This window comes from Podarcis tiliguerta, assembly GCF_965153285.1.
Source record: "Podarcis tiliguerta genome assembly, chromosome: 7".
In the NCBI taxonomy this organism is placed as follows: domain Eukaryota; kingdom Metazoa; phylum Chordata; class Lepidosauria; order Squamata; family Lacertidae; genus Podarcis; species Podarcis tiliguerta.
The window spans coordinates 47,531,016-47,551,233 of NC_139540.1; the positions used below are offsets into that span (position 1 = coordinate 47,531,016).

Consider the following 20,218-nt stretch of genomic DNA (forward strand, 5'->3'; position numbering starts at 1 on the left):
GTCAGTCTCACTGAACTTAACGAGGCTTACTTTTTAATAGACATGTATGGGTAGGTTTATACTATTAAGGTACAATAATTTTTAATATGCATAGGGAATCTAAGTCTAAGTTCTTTGGAGATCACTCGTGGCTGAGTAAGATTGTCTTCCATGAATATGGTCTTAACTGTGTGTCCGTAAGTGACTATGGAGGCCAATTCTGGATCCTCATGTCCTTCCACAGTTGGAACATAGGTTTCTGGGCAGGAGTTGATCACTGTGAGTCTAAGTGCCTTTCATATGTCTGCCTTAAATTACTATATGCTTATAGAAATCTTGAACTCCCTCTGCCAATACACGCTTTAATGGAGCAGACATCACTAGGAGATTCATGGGAGCTACATTGCTCCCATAAATGTAATGTACAAACAGGGACTTTATTACTGAAGGTGGAAGTAAATGTCAGCTCTGCCCATGGACACCATTTTTTCCACATGTGTGTGACATCTCTCATTTTATTTTATTAGTTTTGATCAAACAGAAGCTGCAATCTTACATGTCACTGCAGACCTTCTAAAGCAGGTGTGGGAAACCTCTGGCATGTGGGACATACTGGGATTTGCTATAAGATACTTTATACTGGATTTTGTAGCAGCTGATCTTCAGTTATAAGTGGCAATAATACTGGACTCCTATAAAATCAAGGGATGCGGGTGGCACTGTGGGTTAAACCACAGAGCCTAGGGCTTGCTGATCAGAAGGTCGGCGGTTTGAATCCCCGCAACAGGGTGAGCTCCCATTGCTCGGTTTCTGCTCCTGCCAACCTAGCAGTTCGAAAGCACGTCAAAGTGCAAGTAGATAAATAGGTACCGTTCTGGCAGGAAGGTAAACAGTGTTTCCGTGCACTGCTCTGGTTCACCAGAAGTGGCTTAGTCATGCTAGCCACATGACCTGGAAGTTGTACGCCAGCTCCCTTGGCCAATAAAACGAGATGAGCGCCACAACCCCAAAGTCGTCCGTGACTGGACCTAATGGCCAGGGGTCCCTTTACCTTTTACCTATAAAATCAACAAAATTTCTATACTTATTAAGTATCACACAGTGCTGCGATGATTTATTGAACCATTTCCTACACTGGAAGATAGCCATGTACACTTCAGTGTGCATGACGGATTAAAGCCTCACATAGTGAGGGTTATGCAGCTCACAGAAAAAGTGTGTACAGAATTACACTGTTGCTTGCAAACTTTGGGCCTTCTTTGGGGTGGCATGCATAATTTTTTGTGGAAGGGCTTCTAAACTTAGAAACTAATAATTTGTTCATTTTGTAGTAGCTGAAAACATGTGCAATCTCTGAAACATTTGTATTTGTAGCTGTTATTTTTCTGAGAATCTATAAGGTGGCAATTTTTCCACACTTAATTCATTCATTGAATGTGTGTGTGTGTGTGTGTGTGTGTGAGAGAGAGAGAGAGAGAGAGAGAGAGAGAGAGAGAAGGATGTTGAGCTACAACACACATCTTCCCTATACCTGCTTTATGGAGTTACAGCCATTGTGTTTGTATTTTAAACAATTTCCTCTTTCTCTCTTCATTTTTGGGATATTTTTCTTGGCAGGAAGACAGCGCTGATTTAAAGTGCCAGCTTCAGTTTGCCAAAGAAGAAACAGCATTGATGCGTAAGAAGATGGCCAAACTAGGCAGGGAGAAAGATGAACTGGAACAAGAACTTCAAAAGTACAAGTCTATCTATGGAGATGTGGAAAGTCCACTCCCTATTGGGGAAGCTGGAGGACCACCCAGCACAAGAGAGGCTGAACTGAAGCTTCGTCTGAAACTAGTAGAAGAGGAAGCTAACATTCTGGGGAGAAAATTAGTGGAGCTGGAGGTAGAAAACAGAGGTATTAAGGCTGAGATGGAGGATATGAGATGCCAGTATGAGAGAGCATGTTTAAGCCAGGACCATGTTTCAAGCATTCCTACCTCACCTTATGGTGACTCTCTGGAGTCAGCAGCAGAGCTTCGCCGTCATTTGCAGTTTGTAGAAGAAGAGGCAGAACTGCTGAGGAGATCGATCTCTGAAATTGAAGATCATAATAAGCAGTTAACAAATGAATTAAATAAATTCAAATTTGAGCCTGGACAAGAGTCTGGCTGGCTTGATGAAAATGCTTCCAAGTGCAGTGGATCCTTACAAGAAGAGTTGAAATCTGCTCGAATTCAAATCAATGAACTGAGTGGGAAAGTGATGAAACTCCAGTATGAGAATCGTGTATTGATATCCAATGTACAGCGCTATGATCTTGCCTCACATCTAGGCCTGAGGACTTCAAGCCCTAGGGACAGTGATGCTGAGAGTGATGCAGGGAAGAAAGAGTGTGACAACGAAGAGGGCCATCTACCTCAACCAAAGAGAGAGGGACCCATTGGGGGCGAAAGTGACTCAGAAGATGTATATGAAAAGACATCGGGTTTTGGGAGTGGGAAGCCATCAGAAGTTAGTGATCTTTGCTCCACTGAACTAACAAGGGCCAAAGAGGATACAGAGTCTTTGATCAGCATCAGGCGTGAAGCTGAAAGGCTCGAAAGAGCTGTTGACCGTCTCATCATTGACACAGATAGTTTAATATATGAATCAAAAGTGCACATAACCAGCAGTACTTCCTCTGAGCAAGGTCTGGAAAAAGATGAAGGAAAACTGGAGAGTAAGAATGAGCCGGAACTTTTGGATAATATTAATTCAAGAATGAAAAATTTCCAGAAAGAACTGCAAACTTTCCTAGAGAAGGTTGACAGTATTGGGGAAGGCCTCAAAGACCAAATGGAAGACCTTTCCCCTCTCCCTCACCTTACAGAATCCTCTAGTTTTCTCTCCACAATGACATCTTTATCCCGAGACTCACCCATTGGTAACCAGGGAAAGGAGCTAATTTCAGATTTTCAGGTAGGTGGACTTCTTGTTTGTCACCTCACTTTTTTTTTTAATTCTTTCCTGCTGCACTGGTGCTATTTTTACACATGGCTGCTTTGTTATGATTTTGAAGTATAAATGATAAAACTTTTTTTTAGGTTTTTATCTTCTACTTTGCTACAGAGGCTGTTCCTCATGGCAAAAAAAGCTAACAGAAGCTAAAGGCATCTGAATCTTTTCATTTCCTCCGTCCTTGATCTGCTACATTCATGGCCATTTTGTTCTGATGTCAAACTTTTAAAAAAAGTTACTGAGAGGCACCATCACAATACATTTTCTTTTCATAAGCCATTAGCAGCTTTGCTAATGAATGTGTAAATTACCTTTCCCCCTCCTATTATTCTGATTCCTTAAATGAAATGTGTTCTCAAAAGGTCTTGCTAAACATAAAAATCCAAAATAAAATAAGATATTCTTGCAAAGCCTGCTTGCAGCTCTCTCACATAACCGAGGGGTGAGCAAAGAAGCACTGTAGCCAGCGAAGGACTGCCTTTCGTAACCCGTTTCCCCTGGGCTCATGTCTATACTGCCACAGCTGCCACACTGGATATGGCTTTTCTGCACAGCACAAGTAAGGATGGAAGAGCCTTGTATCCCCATATCCTCCATAACTTGTATGCTTGCTGTTGGTTTGACTCATGCATCCTCATTGCATGCGCCTCATAACCAGTGTGCATTCTTTCCCCTCTCTTTCTCTTTTTTGCTTTTCAGATATTTCAGCCCATTATTTTGCTCATCCTCATTTTAGTTCTGTTCTCTTCACTTTCTTATGCCACTGCATTTAAGTTGGTTTTTCTGTTCATGCTTTTCTTTGTCTTGTAGTTTTTTCAGTCGTCTACCTTACCCATTTTTGTTTCTTTTATTTCCTCCTGTCCTTTGTTTTTTTGTGTTATCAACCCCACCCATGCACCTAACAGTCCAAACTGAGGGATCAGATGGAGTGGCAGCGCAGCCAAGACCATGGAGACGAGAGAGAGAGTCATCATCAACGAGGCACCACCGAACCACACTGCAGAGCTGATGGAGAATTTAAACTCTACAGGCCAGGAAACAAGGGTTGTTTCAGTCTAGAGGTTAGCACAGCCTATTAAAAAGCTCCTGCTGCCTTCAAAGGGATCAATACATGTTTGTCACAGAAGCTAAGGCAAAGTGGTGGGAAATAATTCATATGGGCTATTATGACTTGAATTTGAGCTAAAACCAGCCACAACAAACCCACAATGTTTGCTTAAAACCTCTGCACCCTTAGACTTCTGTGATCCACCCCTGATATACCTGTAACTGACCTGGAAAGAAACAGCTAGAATGCCATGTGTGAAATGTGGGTGGTTGTTGTGTTGTTCACTTTGATGGCTTTGAAAAATCATTGGAAGTTAAATTATATATCTCAACACTATATCAAGCAATAGTCACTACAAGGTTGCAGTGCAATACAAGTTACTTGTATTTCTCACCAACAAAACTTTCAGAAAGCCCGTGTAATTTTTTCCATGCTTGATAGCATATAAATATTTGTGATTTTATGGACATGGACATGCTCCAAAATCCCCCACACAGAAGTGCTTCCTTTTTTTTTTATTCTGTGAAGAACATCTCTCTAAACATATAGAACTATTTCTTGTTGTATACATCAACCACTTTCATTCTCTAGAACAACAATCAGCTTGCATACATAAGCATCATAAGTATGATGACTTGTATATTTATCCATAGATGATACATTGTGAGCTGTCACTGCTAATGGTTCCAAAAGCATTAGTTTCCATCATAGTCCATCTGGCTGTGTCCTGGAACCAGCCAAATTTGAATTCTTAATCGTGGGTATGTACAGATGTTGAGTGGTGGTCTCTGTAGAATAACAGTCACTACATTTTGTTTAGTTGTATGACTTTCATCCTGGATTGAGTTGACAGGAAACTGTTCCCAGTCCTTACTGGCTGAAAAGCAGTGATGCCACTAACCCAATTCTCTTCACCTTCTTCCAAAAGCAGTTTTAAAATGTTTTAAACCGTTTAAAGAGGGTATGAATGTATATTTGATTCCTTAAATTTACATGCAGCATTTTAAAATTACAAAAGGCTGATTGCATGGAGGAAGTAGCAAGATAAGACAATTAAATCAGTATTTGATTCACAGTCCAGCAAGTCTGTCAGATGTATTGCCTAGATTGGCAGGTGGGGAGGCAGATTTGAAATGTAGAGGAGAGAACAATGCAGCAAGCCTCAATTTGCATGTATGTTTGTGCACAACATGTATTAACTTTTGTTGTGGTTCAGCCAGGCACATAATAAATAGGCATAATCAAAATTAGGGAAATGAAGGAGGGCAATGATAAATAAACAGAGTTTGGAAGCATGTTGGTATTATGCTAAATAGTTTGTTCTAATGGCCTGTGTTGAACAGACATATTATTTTACAGTCTGTTTAGGGCCCAGACTTGCCAGCTCTGTACCAGATTCCTTCTTTAATGGATGAGCAAACATGCAGATGGGCATAGAGACATTAGATATTATAAATAAATTTGGTCAGTGTATTTTTAAAAAAAATATCCCAAAGAATAAGAATATGAAGTAAATGTTAGCCATTTATTTCAGATATTTATATGACACAATATTGCAAGATGACATAAGATTTTTTGTTACAGGGTAGTCCTTTACAGGTAATAAAACCTGTACTTTAATCCATGGATCAAAAGCGTACAAAACACACCTGTTTGCCTGAGATAAGAGTCTTGAAGACCCAGTAACTCCAGCTCCAAATTTTGATATCCCTATCGAACAGTTGGGTTTTTTTGCAATCAGTTCTATGTTTTGTCAAACTTAAGGCCACGTCAACAACTGATCAAACTTTATATTGTACTATAATAGCAGACTGACATTAAATTTAGCGATCCCAGGAAGAGCATTAATTTGCCAAATTTTTTGCCATTATAAAACAGGGAAACCAAGGTTATTTGCATGTGGTGAAATTATTTTTGAGTGTTGATTTTAGATTTTGTGTTAACATAGTTTGGTTCATAACTATGGGCAATAAGCTATGAGGGCATTAACACTTAAATAGTTGACGAAGCCCATTGTTTATTCAGTCAGAAGGGAAAGCACTGGAGTTTTACTAGCCATATAAAGTGTTTTTAAAGCATGGAATGGTGATTGTCATTTGTGACTGTGGGGAAAATAGTCCACAAGCATTTGACAAGAATAAAAGATGTGGATTAACAGAAGACTCTGAAAAAGAGTGGCTTCAAGATGTTAAAGTTTAACTAATCTGCATTAAGTGCTCCTTCAGAACTTTCCCTGAATGGTGGATCAGTTATTCCAATCTGCATTTGTGACTATGAGAACAGACCCATGAGTTCTTTTAGTCTAGATTCATTAATCCTACTTCTTCTCCTTCATTGGCAGGGATATAGAAGATATCCCAGTTCACAGTAATTTGCCAATCAGTTGATACAAAATATATTTTAACTGAGCAAAATTATATACATTGAAGATATAAAATAGGAAGTAAACTGTTAAAGAATGATGTTGAAGATAGCACTATTTTGTTATCTTCCCCGAGTAGATGTGCCATTGATGCTTTTCCAGATCAAAATGGCAAAAGGGAACTTTTTAGCTGCTTTGCTCTGGGAATAAATGTCTTCGCATTGGCCACTTAGGAAATCTGTAGATTTTTTGTCTTGTTGGATAGGGCCTATAAATAATGGATAGGCGGAAGTGAACCTCAGTTTGGTTTATACTTGCTTTTTGAGTATAATTAAATTATTGATTTGCTGCTATTTTTTCTTAATATTGATGATACATATTTCTTTTTGCAAATAAAATAAAAATAGATGGAAGATAAAAAAATTAAAAAAGAAGCCCCCCCCAAAAAATTTCTAGGTCTGTTTTCCCACTGCAGATTATTTTATACATAGTGTTGTGGTAGATTAATTGTTAGATGACAGACAATGTAAGTCTATTGTCTTTAATTTGGAACCACCCTATAGTCTTAAGTTACTTTAAATTGCTGCCATTATTTGTACTGCACCAGTAGTTATTAGCACACAGTATTATTAGTAGGTAAACTCTTGGGTTAAGTATATGCTTTGAAAGAAACTTGTCTTTTTTTAAAAAAAAAAGTCTTAAGAGCAGACTTCTTGTTTTCTTCATTAAAGCTAGTCATTCAACTAGTTCAGCACAGGGGAGGAGACAGACGCCTACTGAAACATTTCAACTCATTATTCACAGATAGAATAGAGCCCTGCTGTTGTGCGAGAGAGAACTATATTTCTAAATCTTTAAGAGGAACAAACTATTGGCTCCAAGGAACTATAAGCAGAAGGGAAATAGCTAGTAGCACTGATTTACAAAACCTTGGGCAAGTGCTAGAGTACGAGTTCTTCTTTATTGCATTTATATACACTGTGCTGTATGATGTGGATTCTGTAATAGTTCTCATCTTTTTCCTTGCAGAAGATTACATTTGGGTTTCATTTACAACACTCTAGTGCAGGAGTAGGGTAATGGGGCTCAGCTGGCAGGCCAGGTCCCAACTCCCCACCCCCAGAGTGGCTCACAGGCCACTTTGACAGGTGAGTGGGTCTACCCACCTGTCAGGTACCCTACGTCAAAGGTCAAGTGTTTCCCTAGGAAACATGTTTCTTGCCCATGTGGCTTGATTTCAAGCTACACGGGCAAAGGAGGCATTTCCAGCAAGTGCTGATAAACTAGTTGCCAATCACAGCAATCCCCACTTTGGGCAGGGAACTCCATAGTCCTGTCAACTCCAGCAGGGCTTTATGCCAGCTGATTGGCACTAACAGCAACCCTTGCTTCCAAACAACAATTGGGAGTGTATTTTAAGGATCCTGATTATTCCTTTGAAGCTGCAGCTTTATCTGCCCCATACCTGGTGTCATATATTAGGTATGGGGCAGGTGGGTGAGGTTGGGGAATGGTCCGTGATCTGGCGGTTCACCCCCCCCCCCCCAGTGCTCTAGTACAAGGTGTAAACCAGCCCATTTGTAAACAAGAAAGGCCTTTAACAACTTGGGATACAACTCATGGAATATAAATTCAAACTGTTAGAAATGTGACAAAGATAAGTAGTAAATTTTATATGCCAAGGTGATAGTCCTTAATCTAGTCAAATGCTAACTCTGAACGAAGTGCAGGTCCAACTGTTCTGAATTTCTTCACTTAATACTTCCCATCTCCGGAGACCAAATATGAACACAGGAACCACTTTTGGATCCATAGCCAGTCATCCCACTTCATAAATTGTCCTTTCACCGCCTTGCTTTTTCCTCTTTCTTTGTGTCTTTTGAATTGTGAACCTGCTGTCTCAGAAAATGCTTTAATTTATGGGACAGAACTCAGTATTATTATAACATTGTTCATTAATGTGGAGCAAGCATGTTGCTTGTTCCACAAGCCCTAATATGTTTGGAATTCCTAAACAAGCCCTCTGCCATTCTGCATGACAAATTACTTTTGAAACTGAAGGGAGTTTCACATAAACAATTTTGTGAAATGGCAACAAGAAGAAAAATATCACAGAACCAAAGAACAGGGCTACTTGATTCTGTTTGTGTGCCTTGGGATGGAATTTTCTCAAACAGAAATGTCCTCACACTGCACAGGAAGCAAATTGGGCAGGTTGTGGTTTTTAGCTTTAGAAAAAGGGACCAGAGAAGTCAGAGTTAAGCAGCCTTTTTACTCATGTCCATCTTTTGCTTAGATAGAGCCTGTCCCAGCTTTGGGTTTCTAAAAATAAAAAATAAAACTGCAGAGAAGAATATCACAAATCTACTCATGGCATCCAGTTTGAGCCTTAGTTTTCTAAAATAAGAAATGGAGTAAAAGTTTTGCTGTACTGTTGTGTGAGATTTTCACAGACATCCTCCTGTTCAAAACTATAATACTTAAATTTAGTATCCTGTTTCTTCTTATGGTCTTGCCAATAAATATCTGATAGAATTGTGACCAAGGGGAATATCTTGAATTTCATGGTTCCACCTTTCATCATTATACAAGTGCTTTCAATTTCTGTCTCTCAGGTGCAGCTTAGACAGGGCAAGGATGAATTTTGTTGAAGCTTAATGGTTGGCCTTCACACATTAGATTCATGTAGCATGTTGTGAACCAAGCATAAGAAAAGTATAGTGAAATGAGAAACTCCTTTCCCTTGCCCTACCTTAGTGGTAGCAAAGAAAAGCACAAATGCCTTTTATCTAAATAAGAAACAGTAAAGACATTTAGTCAAAATGGATGAATATATTGTTTTGTTATTTAATATGCTTGTATTGTAAGTAACAGTCTAGAACACAAAGTATCTGTAAATCAGAGTTGTTGTTTTGTTAACTTTCATTTTGTATCTGCAGGGAATTCTCTGTATAAAAGATCACATTGGACTGAGTTGAAACCTAAAATTTTTGAATTTCCCTCTTTTATGGTTTCAACTTTCATAGAATGTACTATATGAATATATGCTTTATTTCCAATGGCATATTTCATTAGACATTCCATAGCCTTTTCATTGTTGCACAACCATCAGCTAATCTGTGTAGACATTCCTTTCGTGTGTTAGACTGTGTGTGTATGTATTTGTATGTTTTCACCAATTAAATGGTTGCATGTGGATCTTGTAAATTCACTTTCAAGATAAGCTTGAAACATTTATGCAATCATTAGTAAAAACCCTAACAGCAAGAACAAATACTTTACATATGTGCCAGAGTGTGCATGAAGCTGACAAAATAATAGTCTTGAAATACCCATTATAAAACCATTTTTGATACTCAAACTCTCAACACATTCAGAAAATGGTGCATAATATTGCTCAACATCCCCGGTCATTATTTTAGCAAAAGTTTCAGGTATAGACTTGTTGGCACCAAATAACTTACATTATTATATTTCGTAAAGTGGAATGTTCTAAATTAGAGCTAGAATCTGGACTTTATTTTTAACTAAATGAAATATAATTTATGTATAATACTTGGACTTATGAAGTAATATTGAATGGTAAGATAAATTCGTATCAATTTCAGATGTGATTGCTCTTAAGTATGCTCTGCCCTGTTTTCATATTGTGTTTTTTATTTTTAAAAGTATGTGTGAAAATTTATACTCAGATATGCATTTTGTGCATTTCTGAACATGCTTTATCTTAAAATGCACATTTTAATTCATTTTGATACTTTTTAAAGGCTAAAACTATATCACATTAATATAAAATAAGAGCATGGTATGCAGTACAATGTCAGTGAAAGCATAATATGTTTACTTATTTATATTTGCAAATGTGGATTGGAACTGCTCATCTCTTTTTCTTTCCCCCAGTACTTTCTTCGCTTTTCTTTTTTATTATTTGATGCATGTTTGAAATTGAATCAGTGAAATACAATTCTTAAAATAGTTGCACATGGGCTAAAAACAGATGCCATCCCCCCAAACCCAAAATGGCAACACTCATCATTATTTGAATGTACATTAATTTGTGAGTACAAGTGACCCTCCACCGGTTTCTTATGTGTCTCTCTCTTGATTTTATTTAGATATCTTTTGATTTTCACTGTGCCGCAAACTTACAAAATGCTATAGCTTTTGGAGAGTAAGAAACATACCAGTTTTCTTGTTATTCTATAATCAGAAAGCATTGGGAAAAGACTTTTCATCAGTGAAAACATGGAAACCAATCCCTCTTCCTAGTTAACTGTCCTAGTTAAAGGACTGTCTTAAGTTTGTTATGGATTTAGGAGGTGGGAGGACTTTTTTTTAAGTAAGCAAGCTTTGAAATTGAACAACAAATGTAAAAAGAAATATTTGTAAATTAATGTTGAGTTTTCTAAAATGAATCTATAGTGCTCAATGCATTAGAACCTAATCTAGGAACTATAAGTGCAACAGCCTTCCCATTTGGTTGATTGGGACGAGAGTAGAAACCTCTTGCTGTGCTGGTATGTTGTTAGGTGGATTGAGAGCAGGCAGTAGTGTAGTGTGGCCAGATTCAGGTCAGGTTTTTCCTATTTTCTTACCCCCCTACTACCCGCTCATATCTTCCCAATAATCAATTGGTGCTGTGGATGTGGTGGGAGATGTAAAAATATTGATTCCAGTAAACGTAACAGCCATTTCCCTGGATTGGGATGCCTGTGAGTTGTGTTGTTCTGCATTTGCATTGTGTTAAACAGTGCTGTGGTAGACTCTACTATCCAATAGTCTGCATTGTATGAGTTTATTTTTCTGGTTCTGTGACTCTCCCCACCCCACCCCACCCTTTTCCCTATGATGTAACTAGGTCATAATGATGAATGTCGCCTCACCTGCATCAAATATATAATTAGTCAAAAGAGAGAAAGGGAATAATAAGGGTGAATAGAGTTATAAGAATGTATCATTGTTTCAACATTCGTCTTTCATGACAAATCAGGAAACATACCTTATATTGGTGTGAAATTCCCGGAATCCCTTAGAAGACTCTGTCCTCTGATGGTTAGGGGGTCAATCACTCAGCTGTTAATGTTAAGTCTGGAGTCAAGTGGCTTAGAAAGTCTTCACCTGCCCGTGAAAGGACAACAAGGAGGGAGCAAATCTAAACTCTCCAGGAAGGGAGCTCCAAAGTCTGAGAGCAGCCACTCAGAAGGCCCTCTCCCATTTACGTGAATACATCCACACAATACAATATGGGGTGAGATATACTAACCTTAGTATCCACCCAGGTCAGAACACAGATAATTAAAATGTAAACATATATTTAACTGGGAAACATAATAATCTGGAACAAGTAATATTAATGGTGCTAATAGCCTAAACTAACATACCATTACAGTTATCCTAGGTCTTTATACTTTCATTTTTATTGCCATCTCATTCCCTCTCCTCTCTGTCCCTACAGAACTATCCCAACTCTTCACCTGCCATTCTCAGCCATCATTTCCCACCTCACACCTACTGTGACTCACACTCTCTTCCAGTCCAACATTCTCTAAATGAAACTCTACCCATGGAAGTATAGATTTTATTCATGTTGTGTATACAATAACACTGCAAACACCACAAATATTAGACTCACTGATGCTGAGACATGCCAGTAGAAGTATTGTTTCCCCCAATTATTGTTGCTAATATCTAATAATGTGTTCTATATTTATTTAGAAGATTTAAAAATCTTCTATTTGTTTTATAGTGAAACTGCCTTTCACTATAAAGTTATAGGGCAGGTTACTACAACAGAAAATGCAATTATAAAACAAATAAAATCATTACAATTATAAAATACGCAAAACCCATTCCAAATGAGCAGAACAATATAAATTCAGCAAAATACTTTAATTAATTAATTAATTAATTAACTAGCTCTTCATTGTTTATTTATTAGACTGGGAGACTGGTATGCATGTTTCCCCTTCTGCTTAAAGGGTGCTTGAGGAACAGGCTCTCTAGAAGTCTTTAGAGACGGGAATTACTAATTAAAAGATTTTAGTCATGTACTTTGTGCCTATTAAAGCTGTATTCAAGGAAGCTAACAACAGTTCATTTAAAATGCAATAAACTTATGCATAAGCAGTTCACAGATTAGCCTCATTACTTGAAACTTTTACATTTTGCTGACATGGAACTCTCATGATAGGAGTCATTTGCACAGGGAAGCACCTTATGTTATTTCCATCATAGTCATAACATGTTGCCCTAGCATAGCTTTATGTACTTCAGTTACTTTTGGTGAGCAATGTTCATGTGTTGTGAGTATAGCATGCTCCTTTATTCATGTAGATTAACTTGTGCTTTCTAGATTTTTGATACATCCTGTGGAAGCAAGACATTGTTTTCAGTGGAGCTTGCCTCCATGTTAGCATGCTTAAGTCAGATCTTCAGCTGGAGATAGGCAATACTTTTAAAGAGATTTAAAAGTAGTTTCACTTCTCACAGTTGTGCATACGTGTTTGTCCTCATCACCTGTACAGTCAAAGGATATAAAACCTGTAGACCAAAGCCAATGTAGAATGAGTGTACACACCACTAGCAGACATCCTACTTTCAAACCATATTCAGCTGTCTCAAAAATACAATAATCTAGCTTTAACATGAGTTTAAGAGATCTCTGATATTTGTTTTTTGGAATATTTCTTCAATCTTAAGTCCTTGTGCCCCACAGGATTCCACTGGCACAGTGAAACTTCTTTTTCCTTTCCTCCCCCCCCCCTCAAAATCTGCTACAGAGGGTCTCCCGCCCTCCAAAGCCAGTTTTGAGGGCACGCAATGGCCTAGAGGGGACAGGAGAGGAGGCAGAAGTTCTGTTACATGCACAGAAGTCGTTTGCACCAGTAGAGCTGCCCTGGGTATGGCCCACTAGTATCATCTGATTATTATTATTTTTACAAGTTGGCTGTATGTAGCTTTTTCCCCTTTGGCATTTTCCAAAATCAGAATACAACAATCAGTCTGCCCAAGCAACAAAGAAATGCAGGAAAACAAGAAATGTGGAGGGGGTTGCATTTTCTGTATCTCCTCCTGCCCAATTATTGACACATCTGAAGCAGCCAAGGATCCAGGCTGAGAACAGATTTTGCCCAAGGCTGCCAGGATCCTTTAAATATATACTTGATTCAACATTTTAAATTTAATTATACTTTTACCTTTGTTGCTTGAACGTGATGTTGGGCTGTGATTGATGACACAGAGAAATTTGGCTATTTGAAGTTCTGCAAATTCAAATTTGGCTATTTGAAATTCTGCAAATTAAAATCTAGATGTAGGGATAATCTTGTTTTTTTATCAATTGGACATTTTACTATCAAATAAAATAGAGCCCCTAAGAACATAAGTAACTTTTTGATGACCTCCATAACCTTCAAGTGACACACAGACTAGTAGATACCTAGTCTCTGATCCAGTTTTTCACAACATGTACACAGTCTGAGATGTGCATGGTATTATCGACAGTGCAAATGAGAAAAGGCCTGAAAGCCCTCTGTCTTAATGTGTAGCCTAATATGGACACAGGGCACAGGTCTACATGTGCAGTTCCTGATCCAGCAATGGAATCTGTGTGCAGATTTTTCATTCATTTGGAATTAGATCTCACTGAATATGAACACAATGCATATTTGAAGTGTCTTTTCACTGTGTAGTTGTGTGTCTCAGTGATGTCTGTCCTGTAGTTCTGTCACACCTGTTAGAACCTTACTCCTTTGTCCTGCTGATCAGCTCAGGAACTGCCATGTTTTACCTGTACAGAATATATCGATTCAGGAGCTTCAGGCTCAACTTGAGCAAGAGGTGAAACTTCGCCAAGAGGAGCAAGAAACATTTACAGAAAAGATAATTCAGGTAAATGCATAATGTGGTTGTTGGAAGAGACCTTTGTCTGTTTTTCTGACTATCAGAAACTCCTTAGTTTGTGGTAAGAATTTAGAAGTTGCTTAAATCTGTTTCAGTACTGTTTCATGTATAGTTTTGTTATGGATTGGCAGACTTGTGGAAATACAATTAAGAGAAAATTAATTGGTGTTAACAGGAACTATAATTCTGGCTTTCAGTCATATTGCCAAGATGATAAATCTCAAAGTTACAAGGATATTTCTAGATCCATAGATATCGTATGCTGTAAGGTTCTGCAGTTTTCCTACTCTCTATAGCCCAATTCTACCTCTTGAAAATGTTGTAAAACTCACATAGCCCAGGAATCTAATGAAAGGAATGGCCTCTGAAAACAGTACTATTGTTTTTTGTAGGGTATGTTCTAGAACTATTTTTGTGCATTAAATTTATCTGCTTCGTTATCGGGTCTAAATCAATTGACATGGAGATTTGGCCTCTGTTACATTTCCCCCCCTTGCTTACAGCCAACTAAAATGTACATGATTATTTCAATCAATATATGTTAAAAGTAAATCTTTCAGGATCAGAAGTCAGGATAGGACTTAAATAACTTTTTTTTCCAAACAGAAACTTACCACAAAATAGTTTTCTTTTGTTCTTTTCATTGTTTCATTGGTAATATTTGGCAGAGATAAAACAGATGTGAAAGTGGTAGACGTGACTGCGTGGCAAGTATGCTTTCCTACTGAAGCATAAATATTCTAAAACTATGGCAACTCTGAGATTGTGGACTGTTTTATTTCTTTATTTGTTGGTTAAATAGCCTGGGTCTTCCCAGGATATATGCAGATTTGGATATATGCAGATAGCATACAATAGTAGCCATATTCTCCCTCAATAGGATTTCTTCTGCTTCCAATGATGATTCCCTTATTGTTTTAGCAGCATTGGTCCTGGAAGGCAAGTAGCTCTCTCTCCTTAAGTCAGAGAAAGTAATATTTCAGAAAGGAGAAAGGGAGAGGAAGGAGCTATAATTATTGGAGTTCTGGGTGTCTTATAATGACTAGTCAAAAATAAATTTAGCAAAGGCAATTCACATACAGCAGTAGCAGGGTCAGCGTCATATGGTGAGCATATTGAAATGAAGAGAACATAGAGCATAAAAATGTTTATGCTGCACAAGTCTGATGCAGCTTGTTAAGGTAAATGAGCTGTGTATTTCCTCAGTAGATTATTCACATACGCTTAATTAAATTAAGGCTACAGCCTGTGTTCTTCAGGTTCCTCAAAAATCAGATCCGCTGCCAAACACAGTTAGCTGATGATAATTAGAATGAGCAACCTTGGTTTATCTTGCCCAGATTTTAAAAACACACACAAGAATGAACCCTCAAGGGCGATATCCTGTTGATGTTGTGCATGGTTGTTCTGTTCAAAGCTGGAAGAGGACCATCTGCAGAGCCTACGGAGGAAAGACTTGGAGGTGCAAAGCTTAACTTTGCAGAACAAATTGGAAGAGAAGACCTGGAGTCAGGAGAAAAACCTGATGCATCAAGAACTCAGGCATTTCAAGCAGAACACCTTTCTCCTCTATGCCAAACTGAAAGGGTTGCTGAAACAGTGGCGACAAGGCAGGAAATTGGAGGAGCAAGGAGAGGATGTTCTTAAGGTAAGTGTCCCGTGTCATTTAATGGAGTGAAACTACCAGGAAAAGTGATGTGGATAGTTCTGCTAGGAACAAAATAGATTTTAAGAGATAACCTTGCTTCAAGTTCAGGTGTCAGAGCATCCTGAACTGTAGTATTGGAATCAGTGTCACATTGATTATAGAGCAGAAAAATGCTGAAGTGGAATCTGAAGCTACCTGTCTCTGGTTGTTGTTTTTTTGAAAGAGATATGCAGTGTGGGCCTAGCTGTACAGCTATTCTCAATTACCTGTTACTTATCTCCACATCAATCCTGTCTGACACAAATCTGTGAAGCAAATCAATAGCCTTATAGGCCGTTCTTCCTCACCCAACACCCAGGGTCCCAAGAACCTGGCACTGAACTGAAAAGATTTACAATAATCAGTCTATTAATAGTTTCAGATCAGTTTGGAGGTCATAGCAATATTGTGCATTTTAGGTAAAACGTGCTCTGAATAATGAAAATACGCTTTGTTTGAAAACTAACAGAAGAGCCCTAAAACAGCATTTTGTGAGGAAGTAGAAGTGGTTGTCATTCATTCTGTTTTCCACCCTCAAAATATTTGGCTCTATCATGAGTGGACTGTTTTCTTATGCAGCTCCTAAATAATGCATTATAGAAAATAGGAAGGAAGAGAAAAGCATATTGCTCTTTGAGACTACTCTACTAAACCACCTCAGGAGGGGGAAATTACCCTTTGAATCCAAATCATTCAGTCTCGCACGTAGCTAACATGTTTATCATGTCTGCTATGTTTGTTCACATTTGTTGGCTTTGTATTAAACTAGATATCTACATTACCAAAAGTGAGAAGAATATGTTACCTTTTGAATGAGACAAGGGTTTGAGCTGTGGAATTTTACATTTTTTAAGCTTCCATATATGCTATAAAATTTCCATCACTATTGTAGTGGCCATATCACTAATAATGATGATTTATAATGCCTATTGTATGCATATTGGCCATAATGGTGTTAGTCTGCACTTAATATTACCATGCCAAAGCAAAATCTCTTCAAGGTTTTAGACACTGTTTAATATTATTAAAATTAAACAAATGGCATGTTTAAAATAGGTAATGATCTTCTTCCTTGAATCTGAAGTATACATTTGCCATTGCACATTTACAGCTTGAACCAAAGCTATGTGTGCACAAAGCCTTCTTCCCATCCCAACTTTATCTTCTAAGGAATGAATAATTCCTTATGGAATAAAGTCATGGAAGGGGATGAGGAAACCCTGCACATGCAGTGTAACACATGCTTGTTCGGAACTTCTGGATCCAAACATTCAGACAGCAAGGTTATCTTTGATTTTATTCACTTGCTATTTTAGTTGGAACACCTTGAGTCCCTGCCAGAATTCAGCTTTCAGTCTGAACAAAAGCATGATGAACGGGACGAAGAGGAAGAGGAGGAAGTGTTTGGACTGGCAGACTACTCCCAACATTCCACCGTGGAGATAATGGACCATGGACCACCACTGCAGACTGCAGAATTGTTGCAGCATCAAAAGCAGGTACCAAGGCAGGTGCTTACTGTGTCTGATACTTACTTTCCTTGGATTGTATTCAACATTAACCATACTCAGTGTAGACCCACTCAGGTTAATGGACACTGCTCACTTAGGTTCATTAATTTCAATGGGTTTGCTCTGAGTAGAACTTGGTTGGTTATAATCCCTCATGTTCTGCAATATGTAAAACACATTTAATCACAGCATGCCAGTGATCCTAATTACATAGTGATGTTAATGTGTTTCACTTATTATGTTTATATTAATCAGGATAAAAAGGAATGATATGATTGCTGGTGCCTTTCTGACTGATACTTTAAATGAAATATTCCATTTCCTATCATGGCTTATTGCTCAGAAACATATATATTTGTCTGATGGTTTGCAATATCTACAGGCTCACCACCTAAGCATCATAGCAATGTACCATCTAACCATTTGTGTGTGGGGCTTTTTATTTCATATAAATAATTAAAGGAGACATATGCTTTAATTTATTTAATGAAAGATAGATATGGTGCAAGAAAACCCTTTTACTGCAATGGGTGCTTTTAAAACAAGCTACTTAATGTTAATATCTTCTCCCCCACCCCAAGTGGATTGAGAGGTTTACCTATTTTGAGCTTGACCTAGATTCATATGCAGCATTTGGGCCTCAGGAAATACCAATAGATACATTAAATCAGCAGTGTGGTTTCCAAAATAGCAGCAGTGACTTGGGGTGCAATGCAGAGCCTTTAAGAATCATTGGCTGCTTATCCAGTGCTCTTTGATATAAAGTCTTTGAAAAGGCTCTATTTCAGGATGAATATACGAGTCAGAATTATGTATTTAGAGGGGAAGTAACTCACTGTTTAATAAGATATTCCAAAGGCAGTAAAAAAAATAAAATACTATCAATACAATGACACTAATACAATTCAATAAAGCACTCAAATAAAAACAAACAAACAATAATGACAATCAAATAACTATTTTAAACAGCAGTGACAAGCAGCAATTACAGCACTGATATATTTAGCAACCAAATGCTAATTTGGAAAAAAGTTAAAAATAAAAAGATCATACTTTCAGAACTGGTGGATTTCTTGTGGGAGATGGTCTGCAATTTTGTGGCTGTAATGAAAAAGGCCTTCTCAGGCATCCTAATGAGTAGTCACCATTCCCCATTCTCGGACTGCTTTAGGTGTAACATTATTTTTAGTAAAATTGGCGGCTGTTGCTTTATTTACTCCGAATGCACTGCATTAAACCACAGAGCCTAGGACTTGCCAATCAGAAGGTCGGCGGTTTGAATCCCCACGACGGGGTGAGCTCCCGTTGCTCGGTCCCTGCTCCTGCCAACCTAGCAGTTTGAAAGCACATCAAAGTGCAAGTAGATAAATAGGTACTGCTCCGGCGGGAAGGTAAACGGCGTTTCCGTGCGCTGCTCTGGTTCGCCAGAAGCGGCTTAGTCATGCTGGCCACATGACTGGAAGCTGTACGCCGGCTCCCTCGGGCCAATAAAGCGAGATGAGTGCAGGAACCCCAGAGTTGGTCACAACTGGACCTAATGGTCAGGGGTCCTTTAATGCAATTTTTAATTATGGAAATAAAATTGGGCAATACTTCCCTGACTCATTGTCTCTAGAACCTCTGCCTATAGAAAGGATGTCCTGACAGTAGTAATCCAGTGACTATTAAGACACAGAATAGCATTCCTGAACAAATAGACTACAGTATATATTTCTGTGAAAGTAGGTCAAAAACAAGAAAGGATGTAACTGCCACTCTAGAGTAGCCCATGTATTGTTTTTTATAGGCTGTCTGACACTTTCAACATCTGCAGAAGCTTCTCTTCTTCTGGCCCACAAAGGGCATTTTCTTTAGAATCAATCTGAGAGAAGGGAGGGATGGGGGAGCAAGAGTGGTTGCCCAGACACATTAAGTTTTGACTCATCAGGACTTGAAATAAGCCATATCATTTGACCTCAGGAAGAACCTACCACCACCCCTATTGGTGCAAATTAATAAGCAGAAGAAACATCAAGCTATATAGTCCTGCACAGTGCAGGGTAGTCCTGGCTTCCATGTGAACTTTTGCTTTTTATTCATTCACATACCGCTACAGTGCTGAATGTTTCATTGTGTATGGAAAGGGTAAACAAGAAAAGTAGAAAAACGTAAACATGGATGCTAGGTAAAGGTAAAGGGACCCCTGTCCATTAGGTCCAGTCGTGGCTGATTCTGGGGTTGTGGCGCTCATCTCGCTTTACTGGCCAAGGGAGCAGGGACTGAGCAACGGGAGCTCATCCCGTCGCGGGGATTTGAACCACCGATCTTCTGATCAGCAAGTCCTAGGCTCTGTGGTTTAACCCACAGTGCCACCCGTGTCCATGGATGCTAGCCTTGGTGTATTTTCACTCTGCCTATCTTGTAGGGCGTCACCGCAGTGCAAAGCACCAGGGCACATATCCTTGTTTTTCCTCAGAGTTGTCCTTACCTTCAGAGGAATGTATTCTTGCAGTGACTACTGGATAGCTCAGTTGTTTAGAGCATGGTGTTGATCAATACAAGCTTCAATCCCCACATGGGACAGCAGCATATTCCTGCATTGCAGGGGGTTGGGCCAAATAATCCTCAGGATCCCTTCTAACTCTACAATTCTATCATTCTGTGACTCTGTAGAGGCAAGATCTAGTAATAGCCCCGCTTCATGAGAGAAGAAAAACAAGGGTCCTATTTGACTTTTGAACTAGGAACCTGGATTTTTGATCACACTG

At 38.6% G+C, this 20,218-nt stretch overlaps 1 protein-coding gene across 11 annotated transcripts in view; it reads left to right on the plus strand.

The window, feature by feature from the left end:
• MTCL1 (microtubule crosslinking factor 1) overlaps window positions 1-20,218 on the plus strand; it is a 93,549-nt gene that overhangs the window by 55,811 nt on the left and 17,520 nt on the right. For 4 of the 11 annotated variants that reach the window (XM_083450006.1, XM_083449997.1, XM_083450000.1 and 1 more), the window contains 5 exons: window positions 1,597-2,922; window positions 3,867-4,022; window positions 14,139-14,261; window positions 15,691-15,921; window positions 17,277-17,459. In XM_083450006.1, coding sequence (XP_083306132.1) covers window positions 1,597-2,922; window positions 3,867-4,022; window positions 14,139-14,261; window positions 15,691-15,921; window positions 17,277-17,459 — 2,019 coding nt within the window. The remainder of the gene's footprint in view (window positions 1-1,596; window positions 2,923-3,866; window positions 4,023-14,138; window positions 14,262-15,690; window positions 15,922-17,276; window positions 17,460-20,218) is intronic. The other 7 variants (XM_083450001.1, XM_083450002.1, XM_083449999.1 and 4 more) reach the window with 3 other exon arrangements.